This window comes from Copadichromis virginalis, linkage group LG22 (genome assembly GCF_057382275.1).
Source record: "Copadichromis virginalis isolate Kocher_CV1m ecotype Utaka linkage group LG22, C_Virginalis_male_GT1.1, whole genome shotgun sequence".
Classification (NCBI taxonomy): domain Eukaryota; kingdom Metazoa; phylum Chordata; class Actinopteri; order Cichliformes; family Cichlidae; genus Copadichromis; species Copadichromis virginalis.
In genome coordinates this window covers 7,337,025-7,356,996 of record NC_140638.1, presented here as the reverse complement: position 1 = coordinate 7,356,996, position 19,972 = coordinate 7,337,025, and the positions used below count along the sequence as shown (strand labels likewise).

General features: G+C 43.5%; 1 protein-coding gene across 7 annotated transcripts in view; it reads left to right on the top strand.

Annotated features, from left to right (window-relative positions):
- Positions 1-16,735, top strand: part of macf1a (microtubule actin crosslinking factor 1a) — a 224,494-nt gene extending 207,759 nt beyond the window's left edge. For 2 of the 7 annotated variants that reach the window (XM_085446511.1, XM_085446514.1), the window contains 23 exons: positions 62-190; positions 963-1,145; positions 1,232-1,387; positions 1,512-1,718; positions 1,882-2,001; positions 2,100-2,269; positions 2,385-2,544; positions 2,632-2,826; positions 2,934-3,206; positions 3,294-3,482; positions 3,631-3,742; positions 3,872-4,026; positions 4,249-4,411; positions 4,502-4,656; positions 4,746-4,820; positions 6,843-6,860; positions 7,603-7,720; positions 9,447-9,509; positions 10,036-10,068; positions 12,046-12,263; positions 13,970-14,092; positions 14,751-14,859; positions 15,933-16,735. In XM_085446511.1, coding sequence (XP_085302637.1) covers positions 62-190; positions 963-1,145; positions 1,232-1,387; positions 1,512-1,718; positions 1,882-2,001; positions 2,100-2,269; positions 2,385-2,544; positions 2,632-2,826; positions 2,934-3,206; positions 3,294-3,482; positions 3,631-3,742; positions 3,872-4,026; positions 4,249-4,411; positions 4,502-4,656; positions 4,746-4,820; positions 6,843-6,860; positions 7,603-7,720; positions 9,447-9,509; positions 10,036-10,068; positions 12,046-12,263; positions 13,970-14,092; positions 14,751-14,859; positions 15,933-16,180 — 3,372 coding nt within the window. In that variant the 3' untranslated portion in view covers positions 16,181-16,735. The remainder of the gene's footprint in view (positions 1-61; positions 191-962; positions 1,146-1,231; positions 1,388-1,511; positions 1,719-1,881; positions 2,002-2,099; positions 2,270-2,384; positions 2,545-2,631; positions 2,827-2,933; positions 3,207-3,293; positions 3,483-3,630; positions 3,743-3,871; positions 4,027-4,248; positions 4,412-4,501; positions 4,657-4,745; positions 4,821-6,842; positions 6,861-7,602; positions 7,721-9,446; positions 9,510-10,035; positions 10,069-12,045; positions 12,264-13,969; positions 14,093-14,750; positions 14,860-15,932) is intronic. The other 5 variants (XM_085446515.1, XM_085446512.1, XM_085446509.1 and 2 more) reach the window with 4 other exon arrangements.
- Positions 16,736-19,972: the final 3,237 nt, after the last annotated feature.

The following is a 19,972-nucleotide window of genomic DNA, read 5'->3' as shown; positions in this document are numbered from 1 at the left end:
TGATTTTCAGTTTAGGTTCAACTTGTTCATGCTTGTTGGTGTCTCACTGGTGTCTTTGTAGGCTGAAGGTTTCCATGGGGAGTTGGAGGAGTTCCTCCAGTGGCTGAGGAGGACCGAGAGCCAGCTGTCTGCCGCCAAGCCAACAGGCGGTCTCCCTGAAACCGCCAGGGAGCAGTTACAGCAACACATGGTAACGTTACACCTTCATACTCACATCATCAGGGACAATACACAGGCACACGTCACAGCCCACAGTGGTTAGACACATTGGTGTTATAACTCTGAAAAAGGGAAAAAAAATACTTTATAGAATAAAAAATAAATAAACATTGAAGTACAGACTGGGATGTCTATGTGACGTGTTATCATGCTATCAGATATTGAGATTGGGCCATAACATCCACGTCACGGTAATAAAAACCAAAGTGAAACTAGCTGAATTCGATCTGCCGCGTGACTGAATTGTTAGAATTTATCAACGTTGCCAATTTACACCATTTAAAGTCTCTCTTGCATGTTTCTGAAGTGTTTTACGTCTCACATGTTGGAGTATTTTTGGTGCCTCTGTGAACAAAATAATTAACTGCTTAAAAACATTCATGTGTAGAGGAAGCATTTTAGGGTTTGTGTGACATTATGCACGTGTGCATTAGTTGTTGTTACTGCAGCTGAGGAATGCTTTCCTATCGCAGATCACAAACGAATGTTGCAAAAAAGTCTTCTGCACATATCTAATTCAGTGTTAGGACGGGATTCTGTAACAGTGCCGGAGTGCTTTGACTCCAAAATTTGTGCAGCTGCAGAGTATCGACTTACAAACGCACTCTTCATTTCACACAGAGAGACACTTGGCATATGGAGGCTATAAAAGTTTAATAGCTTGTATTGTTCTATAACGGCCTGTTAGACACGATGAAGCTCACCTTTTCATCATCTTCTGTTTGTGCTCTCGCTGTCTGCAGGAGCTCCAAGCCCAGGTGACTCTACGTGCAGAGCAGTACAATCGCCTGCTGGATCAGGGAGAGTCCATGCTGCTGGCTCGTGGAGGAGAAGAAGCAGGACCTGGTACCACCCAGACCCAGCAGAACCTGGCCATGCTGCAGAACAAGTGGGGCAGCCTCAACACCAAGATGGACGACCGCAGGGTAAATCTTTACGAATACACTTCTCTTTGTTTTGCTCATGTGTTCTGCAGCTCTTTCGTTAACTCTGAACTCTCGAAACTTTCCAGGCAAAACTGGACGAGGCCGTTTCTTTGGCCACGGGTTTTCAGACTTCTCTGCAGGACACCATCAACTGGCTGACCCAGGCTGAGCAGACCCTGAACATGGCCCAGCCCCCCAGCCTCATACTAGACACCGTCCTCTTCCAGATTGATGAGCACAAGGTAGCAACATTAAAAATACTTATCTTAGATCGCTTACTTTTCAGATCCTGTTTGTTTCTCGATATTGTCATGAACATGCTGTTTGCGTTGCGTGTAACTCTTTCCACCCTTTGTGTCTGTCCAGGTCTTTGTCAATGAGGTGAACACCCACAGAGAGCAGGTCCTGGCTCTGGAGAAGGCCGGCTCTCAGCTTCGCTTTGCCAGCCTGAAGCAGGACGTGGTTCTGATCAAGAACCTGCTGCTCAGCGTCCAGGCCCGCTGGGACAAGCTGGTCCAGAGGTCACTGGACCGAGGCCGACACCTGGATGAGGCCCGCAAAAGAGCCAAACAGGTAGAAACAGGCTCTTTAAAGATGGTTTGTTGCGGCTACATGAAGACTATTTAAACTTTTGAGGATTGTTTCAGCGCTGTGGTTTTCTCTCTTATATTGACTTTGACTAAAACTTCAGAAAAAAGTGCATTAAAACAAGTTTTCATCAAATTGTTTTCTTTAGTTCCACGAGGCCTGGAGGAAGCTGACAGACTGGTTAGAAGAAGCCGAGAAAAGGCTGGACTCAGAGCTGGAGATCTCCAACGAGCCGGATAAGATCAAAGTACAGCTGACAAAGCACAAGGTACAAGAAGAAAAATGCATCATCAAATATTCAGTTTTCTTTACTGCTCCATTTCCTGCTACAGTCTTTTCTCTCCCATCATTTTTCCGCCTCTCCAGGAGTTTCAGAAAGCACTGGGATCAAAACAGCCCGTCTACGACACCACGGTGAGGTCAGGGAGGGCCATGAGGGACAAAGCTCAGCTGCCTGCAGACACGCAGAAACTGGATAACCTTTTGGGAGAAGTTCGTGACAAATGGGACACCGTCTGCGGCAAGAGCGTGGAGAGGTAACGAGAAGATGAACACTGAAACTGGTGTGCTCGGCTTCACCGGACAGGTTTGCATTACTGTGAAAAATAAAATCTGTTGAGTAATAGCCGTCATCTTCTTTTCTCCATCAAGACAACACAAGCTGGAGGAGGCTCTGCTGTTCTCTGGTCAGTTTGCTGAAGCTCTTCAGGCTTTGGTGGACTGGCTGTACCGAGTGGAGCCTCAGCTAGCAGAAGACCAGCCCGTCCACGGGGACCTGGATTTGGTGTCCAACCTCATGGACTCGCATAAGGTGTGTATATTAGAACAAACAGAACTATACTGTTATGTGAACATGTGTGCTATGTTCACTCATGACTGGTAACTTTCCCACTTACAGGCTTTCCAAAAAGAACTGGGGAAGAGAACCAGCAGCGTTCAGGCTCTGAAGCGTTCGGCCCGTGACCTGATGGAGACCGGCCGCGATGACACAGCCTGGGTCAAAGTTCAGCTTCAGGAGCTCAGCAACCGCTGGGACACAGTCTGTGCCCTATCAGTCACCAAGCAGACGCGCCTGCAGCAGGCGCTCAAACAGGTCAGAAAGGCGGCTGCACAGCTGCTTTCACTGTCAAACTTTTCGCCACATTTTTCCGTAATCAGACAATCGCAGATCCATAAAAAAATGCTCTGTGTGCCTGTCAGGCGGAGGACTTTCGCACAGCGGTGCAGCTGCTCCTGGAGTGGCTCTCAGAGGCGGAGCAGACGCTTCGTTTCCGCGGCGTCCTCCCCGAAGAGGCGGAGACTCTGCAGGCGCTGCTCCACACACACCGGGACTTCATGGGCACAGTGGAGGAGAAGAGGACTGACGTGAACAAGGCTGCTGGCATGGGAGAGGGCATCCTGACCGTGTGTCACCCCGACTCCATCACCACCATCAAACACTGGATCACTATCATCAGGGCTCGCTTCGAGGAGGTGACGAAGAAATAAATCAATATTTGTCACAAGTATTGCTTTGTTGTTGAGATTTCTGACTAATTAATAACCGTTTTCAATCTGCAGGTGCTGACTTGGGCTAAACAGCACGAGCAGCGGCTGGAAACGGCTCTGACCGAAGTGCTCAACAATGCCAACCTGCTGGAGGAGCTCCTGTCATGGCTACAGTGGGCTGAGACCACACTGGTCCAAAGAGACACTGAACCACTGCCTCAGGACATCCCACAACTCAAAAACCTCATCACAGAGCATCAGGTGAGTCCTTCAGTAGCCTCAGTGACTCATCAGTTGTTTGTCTTTTTACTAAACTCGCAGACGTAGTATTTTAATGTATTACACTCTAAGACTGACTATGTTTGGACGCACATTTGAGTTACTGTCTGTTGCTGTTTGCTGTACTCAGATGTTTATGGAGGAGATGACGAGGAAGCAGCCGGATGTCGACAAAGTGACAAAAACCTACAAAAGAAAGCCAGCCGAGCCTCCCAGCAGCCTGGCGGAGAGGAGAGGCGCTCGTAAGTCTCCTGTGTTTACCTCTCAGCGAACAAATATTATCATCTCCCACGTCTGTTTCACACTGACGCTAGTGAATGTGGTCGAAAGGTGCAGGTGCCGTTTCGTTTAGCTTTACCTGTTCTCTGCAGGAAAACACCAGCAGCAGCAACAGCAGCAGGCGGCCATGCAGGTTTCTGGGGGAAACCCACGACTCAACCAGCTGTGTGCCAGGTGGCAGCAGGTGTGGCTGCTAGCTCTCGACCGGCAGCGCAAACTCAACGATGCTCTGGACAGGCTGGAGGAGGTACATTAAATTTGGTCAAGCAAAGCTACCCACACTCACTAAACATTAAACTTTATGTATTTTTTTTATTATTGTTGTTAATTAATTTTATTTGAAAAGGGACCATGCAGAGCATTAACATAAATATTGCCATTAAATGCTTTGTAGCAGAGTTAGCTTAAGCTAATTTGCATCTGTTGTGTACTTTGAATCCTAATTAATGCCACTGTTGTCCATTTTCAGCTCAAGGAGTTTGCCAACTTTGACTTTGACGTGTGGAGGAAGAAGTACATGCGCTGGATGAACCACAAGAAGTCCCGCGTCATGGATTTCTTCAGACGCATCGACAAAGACCAGGATGGAAAGATCACACGGCAGGAGTTCATCGACGGCATCTTGGCCTCGAGTACGAAGCTGCAGTGGTTTTGTTTTGTGTTTATATTGTTGTTTTGTTTTATATTTCAAAGACGGTAAATATCATATCTAATATCCTCAGAATTTCCAACCAGTAAGCTGGAGATGACGGCCGTGGCAGACATCTTTGACAGGGATGGAGACGGTTACATAGACTACTACGAGTTTGTTGCTGCTCTGCACCCCAACAAGGATGCCTACAGGCCGACCACTGACGCCGACAAGATCGAGGATGAGGTAAGAGGGAGCTTAGAAAAACGTCTCGCTATAAATTTAGCTCAAAACATGTCAGTTATTTACGTCTTGTCTGGTCTGTGGTTGTGCAGGTGACGCGGCAGGTAGCCCAGTGTAAATGTGCCAAGAGGTTCCAGGTGGAGCAGATAGGCGAGAACAAATACCGGGTAAGTTCAGCTTTATTTATCGATCTACTGTTAGAGATAAAATAAAGATTCAAATAATAACTTTTGGAAAAAAGATATTTTAACAGGAATTGTTTTAAAAAACTGGGTCAAAGGGGATTTACTTTGATTGTGTAGCAGTATGCAACCTTTTGAGGTTGCATATGAGGTCGAAGTAGTATAAACAAACACTCAGGTTCAAATTTACACCTAACACAAGAGTGGGTGTGACAGCACCCAAAATCAATGTTTAAACAAAGATTATTTTAATGTGTGAAGCGAACGAAGAGAAGGAAGTAGAAATCTAAGCATGACTGCTAAGATTTACCCGTGAATCCCATTTGACTCTGTTCTGATTGGTTCATTATTCATTACTGACTGTGACTGCACTTCATTAACTTCTCAACTTAACTTCACAGCATTTCACGCACGTGTGTCCATCTCACATCATGATAATCATGGTGTATTTAAGTGTTTACGCTGTCGCTGTCATAATATGTCATAACATCGATAGAACATGTTTATAACAACTGCGGGTTGGCTGTCTTTTTCATCACAAAGCATTAATAATCCTGTAAATGCGACAGCACAGATACACACAGCAGGGTGGGAATTAGGAGCTGTAACTGAATTACTGTTGGACTGTAAAACCTGGTTCTCTGCAGGAAAAATGTGGAGTGAATCTTAAACTAGTTAACAGAGTTTTTGATGATGTCGTTCTAAATTTTATGTCACTGAAATACATTTTTGTTTAATTGTTGGGGATATTTAAATTCTGGGTTGTGAGGAGTAAAGTTTATTCAGTGTCTGAGAACCGCTGATATGGACCCGGAGCCAAAGTGTTTTCCTGTATTTGTTTTTATGAACGCCATAAAGATGAAAGACTTTAAAGACTGTGCTGTGGGAGATCATTGGCTGTATTGTAATCCTTTACCCTTTTGGAGGTAACAGCCAGTATTTTGGTACACCCAAGCATGCATGAATATTTTTTTATAAACCTTTACATTCATAGATCACCAGTAACCTGGTTAAAATCTGCCTTCTTATGTGGAAGATGTGTTTTCTTGGCATAAACACAGTAAAACCTTATTGAACCAAAAGCAAAAATACCTGTAAGAACTCAGTTTAAACAGTAATTTCTTCTAGTTTCAGAAACTATGCTTGCTTGGCTTGAAACTAAAATAAAATCAAAATAGAGGAGTAGATGTGAACCTAACTGTACGGGTCACCAAAAAACTGGACCAACATGAACAGATTAAGTGAAAAATGACTGAATATATTTAATTTTAATCCAAAATCTAACTACAGAGGAGGTGCCTTGTTACTGCACCTTTTAGGAAAATTCTCCGGACGTTGGTGTAGGGGTTAGCACTGGTTATTGATGAATTTAAATTGGCTGTAGTTATGAGGTAGATGAGGCGCTCTATGGTTAAATGTGTCTTGCAATATAAGCTGCTTGGTCAGTAAGACTAGAAAGTCATATAAATGTGAGTGCACTTGCATTATCTGTAGACTGAACTTCACACAACGTGGCAGACAGCAGCAGTCTGTGTGTGTCTGTGCAGCATTATACAGCAGACCTCAGCTCTGACCGTTTTCAGCAGCATTTCCTGGATCGGCCATCACTACCACTGCTACAGTTTGTGTCCACTCCATCATTACCCAGTGGGTAATGACATCCAGCGTCAGACTGCAGGACGCTGGGGATACTAATCGTCACAGTGTTTGTCTCTCTGCTCCTCTGTGTGTGTCTGGCTTCTCTTTTCTTCTCTGTCTTTGACTCCATCTCCTGTCTCGACTTCATCGTCACCCATTTTCACATCGCTGACGTAACTGCCGCACACGGCTTCTTTTTGCTTTCACCACTAATTGTGAGCCCAAGTTTGAGTTTTCCGAAAACACTGCACACAGATAAATGGTGTCCTTTCATACATCACAGATTCAAGTTGTCGGTATTTGTTGTTTCATTCTCTCTTTCTCTTCCCTTTGTCTTCCTCTGCTCCGTGTCTTCTGGATTTATTGTAGTTCTTCCTCGGAAACCAGGTAAAGTGACGTCCGCTGCTGCGAGTGGACGTGTGAAAGCTGCTTCCCCGTTCTCCACTGAAGGAGTGCACCGCTTCCTGTTTCCGTATACTTGAAGAAAATACCGTTATGATACAGTAAATCTGTATTTATTTAATTTTACGTTTTCAAGGAAGAAGCACTCCTTTGTGGCTTTGCAACGTGTAAGCGGGTTTCACCGTCCGCTCGTGTTTCTGCTGTGATTTGTTTGGTGTTGAGAGTGACAAATTGCACAATGCGAAGCTGGCGACAGTGACATGGCTGAAGGGGTAATTAGTGGTTCGGTGATATATAGTGTGCTTGGGACTGAAGCTGGGAAACAAATCAAGCTGCTTGGAGAGAGATCCAGAAAATTCCTTCTGTGCTGGTATCGCTTGGAGGTCTGCTTCGCTGGGCGGTTTGAAAAACAATAACACGTTAGAAAACTTCAAAGACTGAATATAAATACATGATTGATTTATATTGTGTGTGACGATGCGTGGATATGAGTGGCTGGGTGAACTGGGCTGAGATCTGTAACTTCTGTCAGTGCATGGTTTTTCTGTCAGTGCATGGAGTAGAAACGATGCTCAGATTTGGTACTTGGGCTTCTTGGTGTGATGGTTGTAAATCTTTAGAAACCAAATAGTTGTTTTTACTCATTAATTTTTTTCCCCCTGATTCCCTCTTCTGTTTCCACTCTTTTTGGCCCTTCTTCCCTCCGTTTTTATGTCACCTGCCCCAGTTTGGAGACTCTCAGCAGCTGCGTTTGGTGAGGATTTTGCGCAGCACGGTGATGGTGAGAGTCGGAGGAGGTTGGATGGCTCTAGACGAGTTTCTGGTCAAGAACGATCCATGCAGAGGTGAGCAAAGTGGGCACACAAACAGATCAGCCTCCTCTCATTTATACACACACACACACGAGCCTGACCGATACTGGATTACAATGGGGCTTTTTTTTTTAGGCATATCAGCACAATTTCAATTTGACACATGCATTTTTGATTGGAAAAAAGTAAAAATAAATAATAAAAAGTAAATAATTAGCTGTGAAAAATAATTATATTGATTAGTGTATACACTGGAAATAATTCTGACATAATAATTCTACATTTTCACCTCAATTAAACTTAAATTAGATCTGCTTTGTTATTAGCATATATCTTATTCTTAGCTTTTATAATCAGAATTTGTTTGTTGGCAAACTTTTAAATTTATATGATTAACTTTCAGTTAGCACTCTACTAAACAACTTTTCATTATGTGTAGTGACGATTTTCAACATTTTATTTTTAGCTAAAACTTTTAATACACTATCTATACTTTAGCTTTGTGGCTAAGAATTTTAACTGCAAATCGTGCTTTTAGCTAATAACTTTTATAACTTTTTATTCCTGATTTTATTTAGAAACGTGTCAGTTATGATTAATACAATTTTTGATTCTTATATATTTTAAGCTAACTCAAACCATTAACTATAACTTTCAAGTTAGTAATTATGAACTTTTTAGCTTTAGCTAGCATTAGCATTAGTAAACTGTTAGCTCGTACGTTAAGCTGATATTTTCCAGCTTCTCATTCCTACTTAAATCTTTTTGTAACTGTTTATCTCTTAACAGTTAACTCCTAACCACATGTGTTAATTAGTTTTTTAATTTAATTCTTTTTCAAATGTTTATCTGTTATGTTTAAGCAACAGTTTAAACTTCCATTATGATTAGCTAACATTTTCCAACTTTATATTGATACTTTTATCTCTTTTAGTCATTTGTCTGTCAGGTTTAGTTGACAATTTATTTTATCTCATGATTCTAACTGCTTTTACATATATTTTTTTTTTATTTTTAAAAAACTTTTTAAAATCTGATTAGATCATTTATGCAGTTTTATTATTACTAAGTATCAGTTCTTTTTAGTTTAGCTTTAGTTGTAGGCTTTAGGTCTGAAAAGGATCTTTAAAAAAGCCTCATCATTAAAACTTGAAGCCATTTATGGGGACTAAGATGCTTTTTTAAATGAATGGGGCACCATCTTGAGAAAAAATATCCAGTGGTATATATCGGTCAGGCACAAGCACTTAAGACACCATCACACCAAAGCAAACAAACCCTCAAAGATGTTTCTCAACATGTTTACAACGCCGAACACAAGTGGCTGAACGCAAACGGAGACAAAACACGAAATAAAGGACAAAACACACAAACCGACTCAAGTTTCTTTAGTTTTTCTGTCAGCAGGTGATGCAGTGAAGCGCACCGTCTCATTTTTCTATCCAGTGTTTTCTTCCAGTGACGTCGGTGTAATTGTTGTGCTCCTCGGAGTGGTGTTTCTCTCTCCCTGTCTCCATCTCTCTTCCCCAATCTGTCATTTCCCTCCGAGCCCATCCTCTGTCGATCCCAAAGGACTCAATCTTCATCATCATCTTATCTCGTCACGTTTTATTTCTGTATACACACACGTCCTCTCCTCGGCCTCTCTCTGTTCATTCTTTCTTAAATAAAAAACGTAGTATTGCATGGTGCATGATCCTCAGTTTCTCTTTATTCCCTTTCTTTTTTTTCCCTCTCTCCCTTTTTTCTCTCTTCTCAGTGCAACATCCAGGAATAAAGATTCTCCGCTCCGATTCGAGTAGCTCCATCTCATCTCGTATAGGTTGGATTTCTCCTCTCTCTCTCACGCTTTCTCTTAGCTGCCTGTGTTTCCTCCGTCTGGTTTGGTTTTGATTGTTTTTTTGTGTTCCCCTGGGCTTCCACCTTTCTTTTTTTCTCTTCTTCTTCATTCTTTTTTTGTTGCTCTTATCTTTATCGTTCTCCCCTTTCTCTTCTTCTTCCTTGGTTTGGTGGTTTGGCCTTATTGCTGTGCCTTGCTGACTGTGATCACCTGACTAACATTATGTCTCCCCACTGTTCCTCCCCTACTGTTGCTGCTGGCTCCAGCCCTGAAATCCTGATCTGTTCCCTTTTTCCAACACCTTTCAGGGGTCTCCGACACTCGTCCGGACCCCAAGAGTTCAGCTGTGTGTGTGTTTGTGTGTGTTTAGGGCTCGTGTGTATCTAAAGCTGTTTTTTAACAGATTGGTTAAACAGTCTTAGGATTGTGTGTGTGTGTGTGAGAGAGAGACTTTCTTCATTCCACTTCCAGCATGCAGTTATTTCACGTTGTCTCTTGTGTCTCTTAGTGACAGTCACTCCTGGCTATTTCTGCTGCCGAGGTATCTACACTTCCTCTCTGTCTCTCACTCACCATCCATCCATCCATCCATTCATCTCCATCTTTAACCACAGCTGTCCTCTGTGTGTCTATATATGTGTGTGTACACGTGTGTGTGCTCTTTATAACCGTGGTCAGGTTTGTGCGTTGAAGGCATTCATGTCAGTCCCGTCTGTGTGGCACATGTTTGCGTCATGCTTTCCTCACTCACAGTAAAAAGCAGGATTTGGCCAACCCCCTGGTCTTTAGATGTAACTCGAGGTTTGCTGATTTTTACAAAGTAAATCCATAAATAAGACATTATTGAGACAAGAAGAGAGCGTGTGTAAAACTAAATGAATAAACACAGAAAAAAAATACAGCGGTCACTATGAGTACTAAGTAAAGACAGAGCTGCTCTTTTGTCTGCTTCGTAGAGAAGAACGTAAAAACTCTTGATTTGTAGGAGAAAAATATTGGTGTCTTAGACCTGGGCGTGGCCAGCCTGGGTTTCTAATAACGCTGGCTTTCCAACGCGGCTCCTTTAAATGTGATGGCTGGTTGGTGGGAGACACAATTACAGGGTGCACCTGGCTGGCTGGCTTTGAGGGGGGACATAATTACAGGGTGCACCCGTTTAATTGACTGGCCTTGCTATTCAGTTGCTCGGGACGAGCTAGCTGCAGCCCTCCTCTCCTTCTTCTTCTTTTTAAGATTTTTTCCACTCTTTTCTTTCACTCCATTTCTCCTCCACTCTGAATCTGTGTCCTCTCTCCCTCTCTCTTTCTTTCTGTATTTATTTGTTCTCTCTTGAACCCTCCCGTTGTCCTCGGTCTCTCCACTCTCTCTTTTTGTGGCTGGCTTCTCCAGGCTTGCTGTTGTCTGCTGGGGCTGCTGCACCACTTTTTGTCCAAGAATGCCGCTGAGTGTTTTTTGAAGACGGGAGAAACCCTGAATCTCTGGGTTCTCTCCTGCTAAGCATAAACCAGGCATGACCCCCACATGTATTTATACACAATCTGTGTGTATACAGCAGAGCTGAGATGCTCCTTTGCAGCAAGAAGTGAAAAACTACTTGAGATCTTGTTGACAAACAGCATAAGAGCAGCTGCACTTTGCTTCCAGCGCGCTCAGACGATTTTAAGCAGATACGCAACGAAAGTGTGGCACTCAGTCACAGTTTGCAGATTATGAGAGCAGAGACGCGTGCTGTTGCTTAAGGAGTTATTTAAGGAGGAGTCTTTCACTTTTATATGTGATCTATAGAATAGTCTATCAGTCTTATTTCTCTGTTTACAGCATCAGGAAGCAGCGAGTGGGCTGCTGTCAGTACCTGTAAAGTTTGCTCATACAGGTGTTACGAAGCATGCATGGTGGCCTGCTTCTTAGCCACACAATTAAACTACCTGTTTATTCAGTTTTATTTTTTTGGCATAAACATTACATTTCCAATAATATTGATAGTTTCCCTTTATTTCATAAATGATGTATCAAACTGATTTGCAATGTGGCCCCCTGCTGGGTGAGAACAGTACTGCAGGTGGGCCTCAAGAAGTTATTTACAATAAAGGAAAATAAGTTTGAAATAACCACCAAGTTTTATAGTCTTTCTCTGAAGCAATGGCATTGTGTCTCCGAACTCGTGTCCACCAGTGTCGATGACTAGCTGACTTTCGTTGCGTATCGCAGTAATTAATTTGCTCCCACCTTTGCACTCAAACAAAACACGCCCCTCGCTCGCCTCCCACCTTAAAAATGACTCAACCGAAGTGCACTTAACAGTCCCTCAGTCCCCGAAACCCCACCCGACCAAACACCTGCTCTGCTCACGCGCACTCTCAAAGAAACATGCACCGACTCTGACGTCTGCAGCCAAGGAAGCACTGACTTTCTCCCTCACTCTGCTCGCTCCCTCTGCCGCCCCCTGCTGGAGGAAACCTCCAAGCCGACTCGAACCCAGACTCATTGTTCCCTTCCCTGTCCGTCTCTTTATGTCCAGCTCGAGGTCGCACCAACCTGGAGCTAAGGGAGAAGTTCATCCTTCCTGAAGGAGCGTCTCAGGGTCTGGCCGCCTTCCGGTCCCGGGGCCGTCGCTCCAAGCCGGGCTCTCGGAACGCCTCGCCCACCCGCTCCTCTTCCTCGGCCTCCCACAGTGGAGCTTCCCTCCCCTCTGCTCCCTCTGCCCCAGCCACCCCGACGGCCTCTGCATCATCCAGGGTAAGGTTTTTCCCTCGAGTCATTACACAGCATTAATGACAGAGCAGGGATATAAGCACTGAGTAATAAACATTTACAGTAAATTTTGAACTAATAGTGGTTTAAAAGTTGGTTTTGTAACACTTTTAAGTAATATTCAAAATACTAGAAAATATGGTTAAACACACATCTGATACTATCATAGGAAATGAAACTTCTTATTACTTGATCAAGTTATCTACCCAAAACATTAAAAGCCTTGAATCCCACTGCACATGCTGAAATGTGCTTGTTACTTAAAAGCAAACATTCTGCATGAAGTGTAGAAGTGCCCTCGACCTAAAGATATAAAAGATGGCCTTGGCAGTATGAAGTTAGTTTTCAGACGTAATAAACGTAGCGTTGATCTTACTGAGAAATCAGGGAACGCTGTCAGACACGCCTTAAAGCATGCCCTACTTTAACCACCTGTTTTATTCTGGTTAGGGAATGTCAAGAAAAACAAATGTAATTTTTGCTATATATTACTTAATAACTTTGGTGTAATATGAAAGGGGGAGCTCTTTGTCAGTAGGAAAGTCCAAAATTTATGCTTTTAAATTTTCCAGAGCTGGCTGATCGGCCTTTCCAAGGAGTCTCCCCCTAGAGCGAGGGTGGGGAACTCCAGGCCTCAAGGGCTGTGTCCTCCAGGTTTTAAATATCCGCCTGTGTCAACTCACCTGAATCAAATGATTAGCTCATTATCAGCTCTGGAGAACTTCAAGACATGTTGAGGAGGTATTTTAAATCAGCTGTGTTCAAGCTGTGATCAAGGATGCATCTAAAACCTGCAGGACACTGGGCCTTGAGGCCTGGAGTTCCCTGACCCTTCCCTAGAGACATGGTTCCATGTTTTTACACCGCCAGAGCACCTCAGCCTCTTACAGTCTATATCTCGGAAAAAATTAGAAATGCTCAGGTACCAGGATTTGAAAAAGGGGGAAAAAAATGCAAAGACTTGTAAAAAAGGATGTTATCTGGCTTTTGCAAAAATCTTAAACTGGTGTAATATTCCTTTACTGGAAGATGGAAAACACGTATTCTAGATGAAAGCTATAATTTTTGTAGCTCTCACACACACACACACACACACACACACACACACACACACACACACACACACACACACACACACACACACACACAGTCTTTCATGCTCATCTTCTGTTGTGTGTTGGAGTGTTTGTTAAATGGAAACATCGTCATTGTCAGGACAAACAGACCATTGTTATTTCTTAGTGTCGTCATCTGATGTCAGTGATGTTTCTGTTTGTCATGTGAACGCTGTGTGTGTGCGAGGTGGTGCACATTTGTAACTGTGTTTTTATGCATTGTAACATAGTTGATTTGTTGTCATCCTCCTGTTGTTTGTCAGAAATCACCGCATCCCTAACTGTGAAATTTTATGTTTTGTTCTTTTTTCTTTCATCTTTTTGCCTTTTCCCCACGTTCCTCTTATTCAACCCTGCTAACCTCGCTGCAAACGTGTCCTTCCTGCATTGATGCGGTCTCTCTTTATGGGAAAAAAAATGAATGATCCACTCTTACACATTAATCTGCTGCGCTGAACTGTCCATCCAATGCCCCCACACCTCCTCCCCACACCCCCTCCTTCATTTGCTTCTTCCCTACGCTGCTTTGCTCTCCTCCACCCTTCCTTCCTTCCTTGCTTCCCTTCCTCCCTTCAGTCGTCCCATACTCACTCGCGTGACTATGCCAAGCCCTGGCTGGCACACAGTAAAACTCCAACGCCAACCAAGTGCCACTGCTGCCCAGATCTCGGTCACAGCCACACCACTCCTGGGCACGAGGTAACACACCCACCCACCCAACCAACTCCCCTGCCCCACCCAACCCCACTCCACTGAACGCGCTAATGCACTAATGCACACTTGCAGGTGCTCTCACATGGGAAGCTTTACTTTGGCTGGGGTGATTTTGAGCTTTGCTTGAATTGTTTTGGTTTTTTTTGTGTCAAAATAGGAGAATAAGGATAAAACCTGCACAGTTTAGTGCATTTATTTATCATTTCTCAGCTGAGTCGCTTCATTTCTTTAACTGAAATGACAGTAAAATTATTATTTTGTGGCTTTTAACTCTTGATTAGATAAAAGCAAGTTGATGAGATATCCTCTGTATTAAAAAAAGAGCAAATAATAAAGAAAAAAAATTAAAGGACTAATCAGCAGATTTATTACATATAGTTTCATGTGGTCACATAGTTTTATAAACACATACCTTCACAATTAATAGTAGTGTTTAATATAGTGTTCATATGTTGTTGGTGTTTTTGTGTTTAACACGTTTCTTTGTGTTGTTTATTATTTATTTGTAGATCTGTTTTTGTTCATGTCCATGTGGATGTGATATGTTGTGTTAAATCCCCTGTGTGTGTGTGTGTCTGTGTGCGTGTCTAAAGTGATAACAATGAAATTATCCTCAGCTGACGTCTGCCATGTGCTCCTGCAGGGGGCGCCATCTGGGTCCAAGTTAAAGAGACCGACCTTCCACTCGAGCCGAGGCTCACTAACCGGGGAGAACGGTGGAACGACGCACACCAGCAAACCATCGCGGACGGGTGAGACACCAGCCATGTGTCCTGGCTACTTATCTACTTCATTAAGGAAGACCTGCTAATTGCAAGCTCTATATTTTTATTCATTAACTCTACTAGATTAGCTTTGCAGGACTCACAGTTCAAAGTAAGCCCCTGTCCCTGCTAAGACCAGACTTACCAGGAGGTTTGATTGTAAAGTGGGTGGGGCTTCTCTCCTTGAATGCAGGGCAGGTTTTAAAATTCCTACTTCTGTGACCAACAGACGTCAGCGAATGTGTTAATTCACAGCCAATTCACAGCATTGTTGCTGCTGAGATATTTACTCTCAGATAACTGAATTCAGTTCTACTCTTAAATTTGTGTCAACATCTGAGACTAAAACGTAAAAATGCCAAAAACTGCAGTTCCTCTAACGGCCACTTGGAGGCTGTCCCCTGAAGTGAGTTAGCCTCCATGCACTCCAGGGTTAAAATGTCCAGCGTTACAGCAGAAAGAAACATGAGTCATAGTTTTCCCCTTCATGGCAGCTGTTCACTGAGTGATTTATGTTGTGAAGTCACCTGTTGATGTTGTAGTAGACTAATTATTTCGGTAACTTCTGCAGCATTTTAACGCGGTTATATGTCAAATAATAATAGCTTAATTGCACTAATAGGCCATGTCCAAAAGGTTTATGCACAGGTTGTTACTGAGAGTGAAATACTAGTATTTTATTTGCTTGTTAAGATTCATTATTGGGTGTCTGTGTCTAGTCCATAAATTAAGCTTACAAACCAGGCTAGCTACTGTTAGCCAACAGTCTGCAGCAGTCTGCCCTTTTCGTACAAATATGGCTACTCTGACCCCACAAAAAGCCAAGATGTTGACAGCTGTGGTTGAAGATCAAAGAAAATTCACAAACCACTGGGTGACATCAAAGAGGCTGCGTCTATCTTGTATATGCAGTCTGTGGTCTCGGCCAACCCACAGACATGGCAGCCTCCACAGCCACAGTGCTGCAAACTAAATGTGAATCTGCACAAATGCATGCTCTGCTTTTGTCAGCACATTTTTACTGTCTTTTTTTTTCTCGTTTCCCTCTTTTCTCCTGTTAGATCCCAAGCGAGGGGGGTCCACAGCCAGCGGTCCCACCAGCCGAGCCGGCAGCCGAGCCGGCAGCAGGGCCAGCAGTCGCCGTGGCAGCGACGCCTCAGACGCATCAGAGCTCCAGGACGCTCGGTCCGTCTGCTCCGACACTTCAGATACCCCGCGACGACCGGGCAGTGGGGCCAAACCCTCCAAGATCCCCACCATCTCCAAGAAGACCCCCAGCCCAAAAACCCCGGGATCTGCGAAGAAATAAACCCACCCACAGAGAAACTGGAGGAACTTGCAGTGGGTGGGCCACTATTATCTGCCATTTTGGGTGTACCAGCGTCACTCTGAGCATCCATCCATAGGGCTTGTCTAGAATGTGTGCACTATGACTGATACTTTCCAGGAGAAAGAAGGAGGTGGATGAGCTGAGTGAATCTCCGTCTCGTTCTTTCCCCAGCCGACTGAAAACCTGCACAAGAGGAGAAGATTCTGGTCTGGCGGTCTCAGGCCAGAGTCTGTGGGGTGAAAAAAAAAGACTGTTCCCCTTTAAGAAGCGACCCCAGTTTGCCTTCCAGTCTCCTGCTTCGTCTTTCAGAAGTTCCCCACCAGCGAGGAACCAAACACAGACCGACCCGATGTGATGCTGCCTTACTTTGTGTTACAAACTCCTGTCCCGATCAGACACACAAACACACATTTTAACACAGAGCCGGTGCAGGGAGTGGGACACGCCGCCACCGCCGCCGCCACAGCTACAAAAACAAAAAAAGCTCAAGTGGCATTCAGGAAAAAAAAAAAAAAAAAAGAAGGAATTTGTGGGTTATTATTTTGGCTTGTGGGCCAGATGCCTCAGCGATGAGTTAAAAAAGAAAATATGCAACGACTGCCATGTCGCTTCGTTGGTTGGCGAGAAAAAGAGTCACCTCAGCAGATCTACGGAGGCGGGAAACGCTGTCTGGCTCCCACAGCGGCCAACCTCAGACTCGGAGGATCGGCGGTGGCGCTGCTGCAGCTGAGGGCAAACTCTCACACACTCAAACGCCGCAGAGCCGACTCCTCCCGACCGCTGGAACGTTAAGACGGGCCTCGCGGGTGTGCGTCTCGGCGGTTTTGTCACATGTCTGCGTTACAATCCGACACACACAGAAATAAGAAATCACAAACTGGCAATAGAGAGGACTATTTTTATGGCGACACACTCAACTAACAGCACATTACTGACAATACACGACATGCGTAACCTGACGTAAACGAGCGCGTTCGGAGAGTCCGACAACCAGCATGCACTAATTGTCTCTTCCTCTGCAGCCCAGCAGCACATACGCGCACTCTCAAACTCAAAAGGTGTGTGCGCGCATGTGTGTGTCGCGTGTGTCTTTCTTATAGGAAAGAATAAAGGTCAATGACTTGAGTCACTGTATGCAAACGTTTAATTTGCGAATGTCTTTTGTTTTTTTTCTTCTCGTTGTTTTCTGGTTAATTTATAATCCAGTTTTGTTTTCTAGCTTGAGAGAAAGATCTATTTATTTTTCACGTCATATCACCGTTGGCAGAGAGTGATTTAGTATTATGGTGAAAGTTTTTTTTCTCTTTTTTTGTACCGAGAAGATGCCCACTCCGCTGTTTCGACGTGATCTGTGTGTAACGTGTGTTTCTACTCTGTTGTAACATGACATCATTCACTAGGTCGCTGATTCTAGTGGCAGCCTTTTTGTTACATTTTCTTTAAAGCTAATGACTACAGTTTTCCTGACCACGACCAAAGGGGGTTGCCCTTCATGTGTAGAGAGAACTACAAATATGAATGACAGGGGACCTGGGCTGAGCGGACCAATGAGAGCGGGCGTCCTCCCTCGTGTCCCTCCCCAGCGTCTCTTCTTCTAGGCTTTTCTTTTTTTTTTTCCAAATGCTCCATCTTTGGCGGGGCTCGAGTTTGTCTCTGTGTTATCTCGGTGTAAGAGATGAAGTTTATGAAAACTAATGAATTTACAATAAGGAAGAAGAAGAAGACATCATAAGGTGATTTTTATTTATTTATTGTCTCTCTGAGGGGGGAGGGATCGGGAGACGAGTCCACCACCTTTTGATGCTGTGCTACTCTGTGTGATAAGAACATGGAGGGAGGGGAGGGGGTGTTACTATGAGTCACTTGTGTAAAATTAAAACAACAAAAAAAAACTAAAATTATAAACAATTTTTTTGTTCTGTTTTTGTATTAAAATTATGCTTGCAGTAAAACCTCGTCTTTTGCGTCTGTGTATGTAAGAGCAGCCGAGTTTGATGTGTGAATGTGACCCGAAGCACCCACAACTTATTAGTTATTATTAATATAAGCAAGAGGTCACCGGTCCCAACAACTCCAACCTGAACTGAAGCCCTGATTTATGCACCAGGTCAGGGGCATCAAACATGTGGCTCATATGCATCAGCAGATTACTTTGCTGTAAATTTCAGACTTTGCAATCATAAATCATAGAAAATTCTCAGTGCTCTGCTGTTCTGTGTGTTCTAATGCATGAACTACACAAAACCCCTTTAAAGGTGTTTCCTGATCTCTACGAGGTATTTAATCTTATCCAAAGTCCTAGAAGCAACACTAATATGTGTGTGTTCACTTATTTAAAGCATTAAACATCTAAAGTAACTTTAATTTTAATGATCATCCGTACATAAAGGTTTCACGTTTATGATCACTGGACGAACCTGATTTAAAAGCTGCCCCAAGATAAGGTTTTAGTTGGAGGTTATTCTGCTAGCACCAAATCTGCCCCACTGCACAACTGAGCTGGGATGTTTGAGTGCCAGGACTCTCTCATAGCTCTGGTCATAAAGAAATAAGAGCCATACTGTTGTTAAGGGCAAGAGTACTCTGATCATTTGATCTGTAAACGGGCAGTTTATTAAATCTGCTCCCAAAATACCTCTTTACACTACAACAGGGGTCTTAAACTTGTGGCCCAGGGGCCACTTGCGGCCCACCTCACCCCTACTTGCGGCCCTTATATTGACCTGAAGAAATGTAATGCAATTTGGCCCCAGAAGTAACTTTTTTGTCAGGGAGGATTTGTGTATTGTTGAGTGCAATGTTAAAATAAAGTCTTTAAAAGTAAAAAATGATTTAATATGAAGGCAACATGAGCAGAGAGCACAAACGTGTTGAGGGATTGGCCGTGTTAGTTCAGTGAGAGAGTCCAAAACTAACGTGCACACTTATGTCTGCATTTTTGTTTTGTTAAATACAAACAAATTTATAGCAGAAGTGCTGCCACGTGTCTGGCCAGAAAGAGTAGCCATTGGTTTATTTAGTAGTTCAATGAAAAGCTTCAGTTCAGTAAGAGGTGAGAGAAAAAATGTGTTCACGTTTGCAGTTTTGTCTTGTTACACAATATTTGAAAAATTAACAAAACAAAACACTAGATTTTTGGAAATATTTGTGGGAGTTTTCTTGTTTGTTTGGGGTCTTTTTGTACTGCATGAACAATGAGGTGACCGTGCCAGCAGTGGCTCACAGCTCATTGAAGTTTGAGACCCCTGCACTGCAAGAATGGAAGCCGTGTGGCTTTTATGCATGGATTTAACTAGCCCCGCCCACCTAAATTCAAACTCCCAAAGACCAGAGAGTCAGATACTCCTGCACTGAATGACTGACCATTTAAAAAAATAATAACTGCACTCGATAAATGGATAATATTTCTTCATTTACATGATATTAAAAATGAAAGTCTGCTGATTTTGTGAGATGGGTAGCATCACTTGGTCAGTTAGGGGTATTTTTGTGAGTACACTGACTTTTTTTCAGGTCTTAAAGTGATGTTTCCAGCTTGTTTTCCTTGTTTTTTGTTATCATTAGTTTTTATTTAAGGATTTCTAGTCTAATTAGTGGAAAAGGCCTTTAAGTCTCCGATTTCTCTGGTTTGCATGTGCGTGCCCACACTCACTCACTCACTCATGCAGACAGCGGCCCACAGACACCGGACATTCTTAGGTAATTACGCTGTTACAGATAAGGGCACGCCCGACTGGATCGTCTCTCCTGTACACGATGAGTCGCTAACCC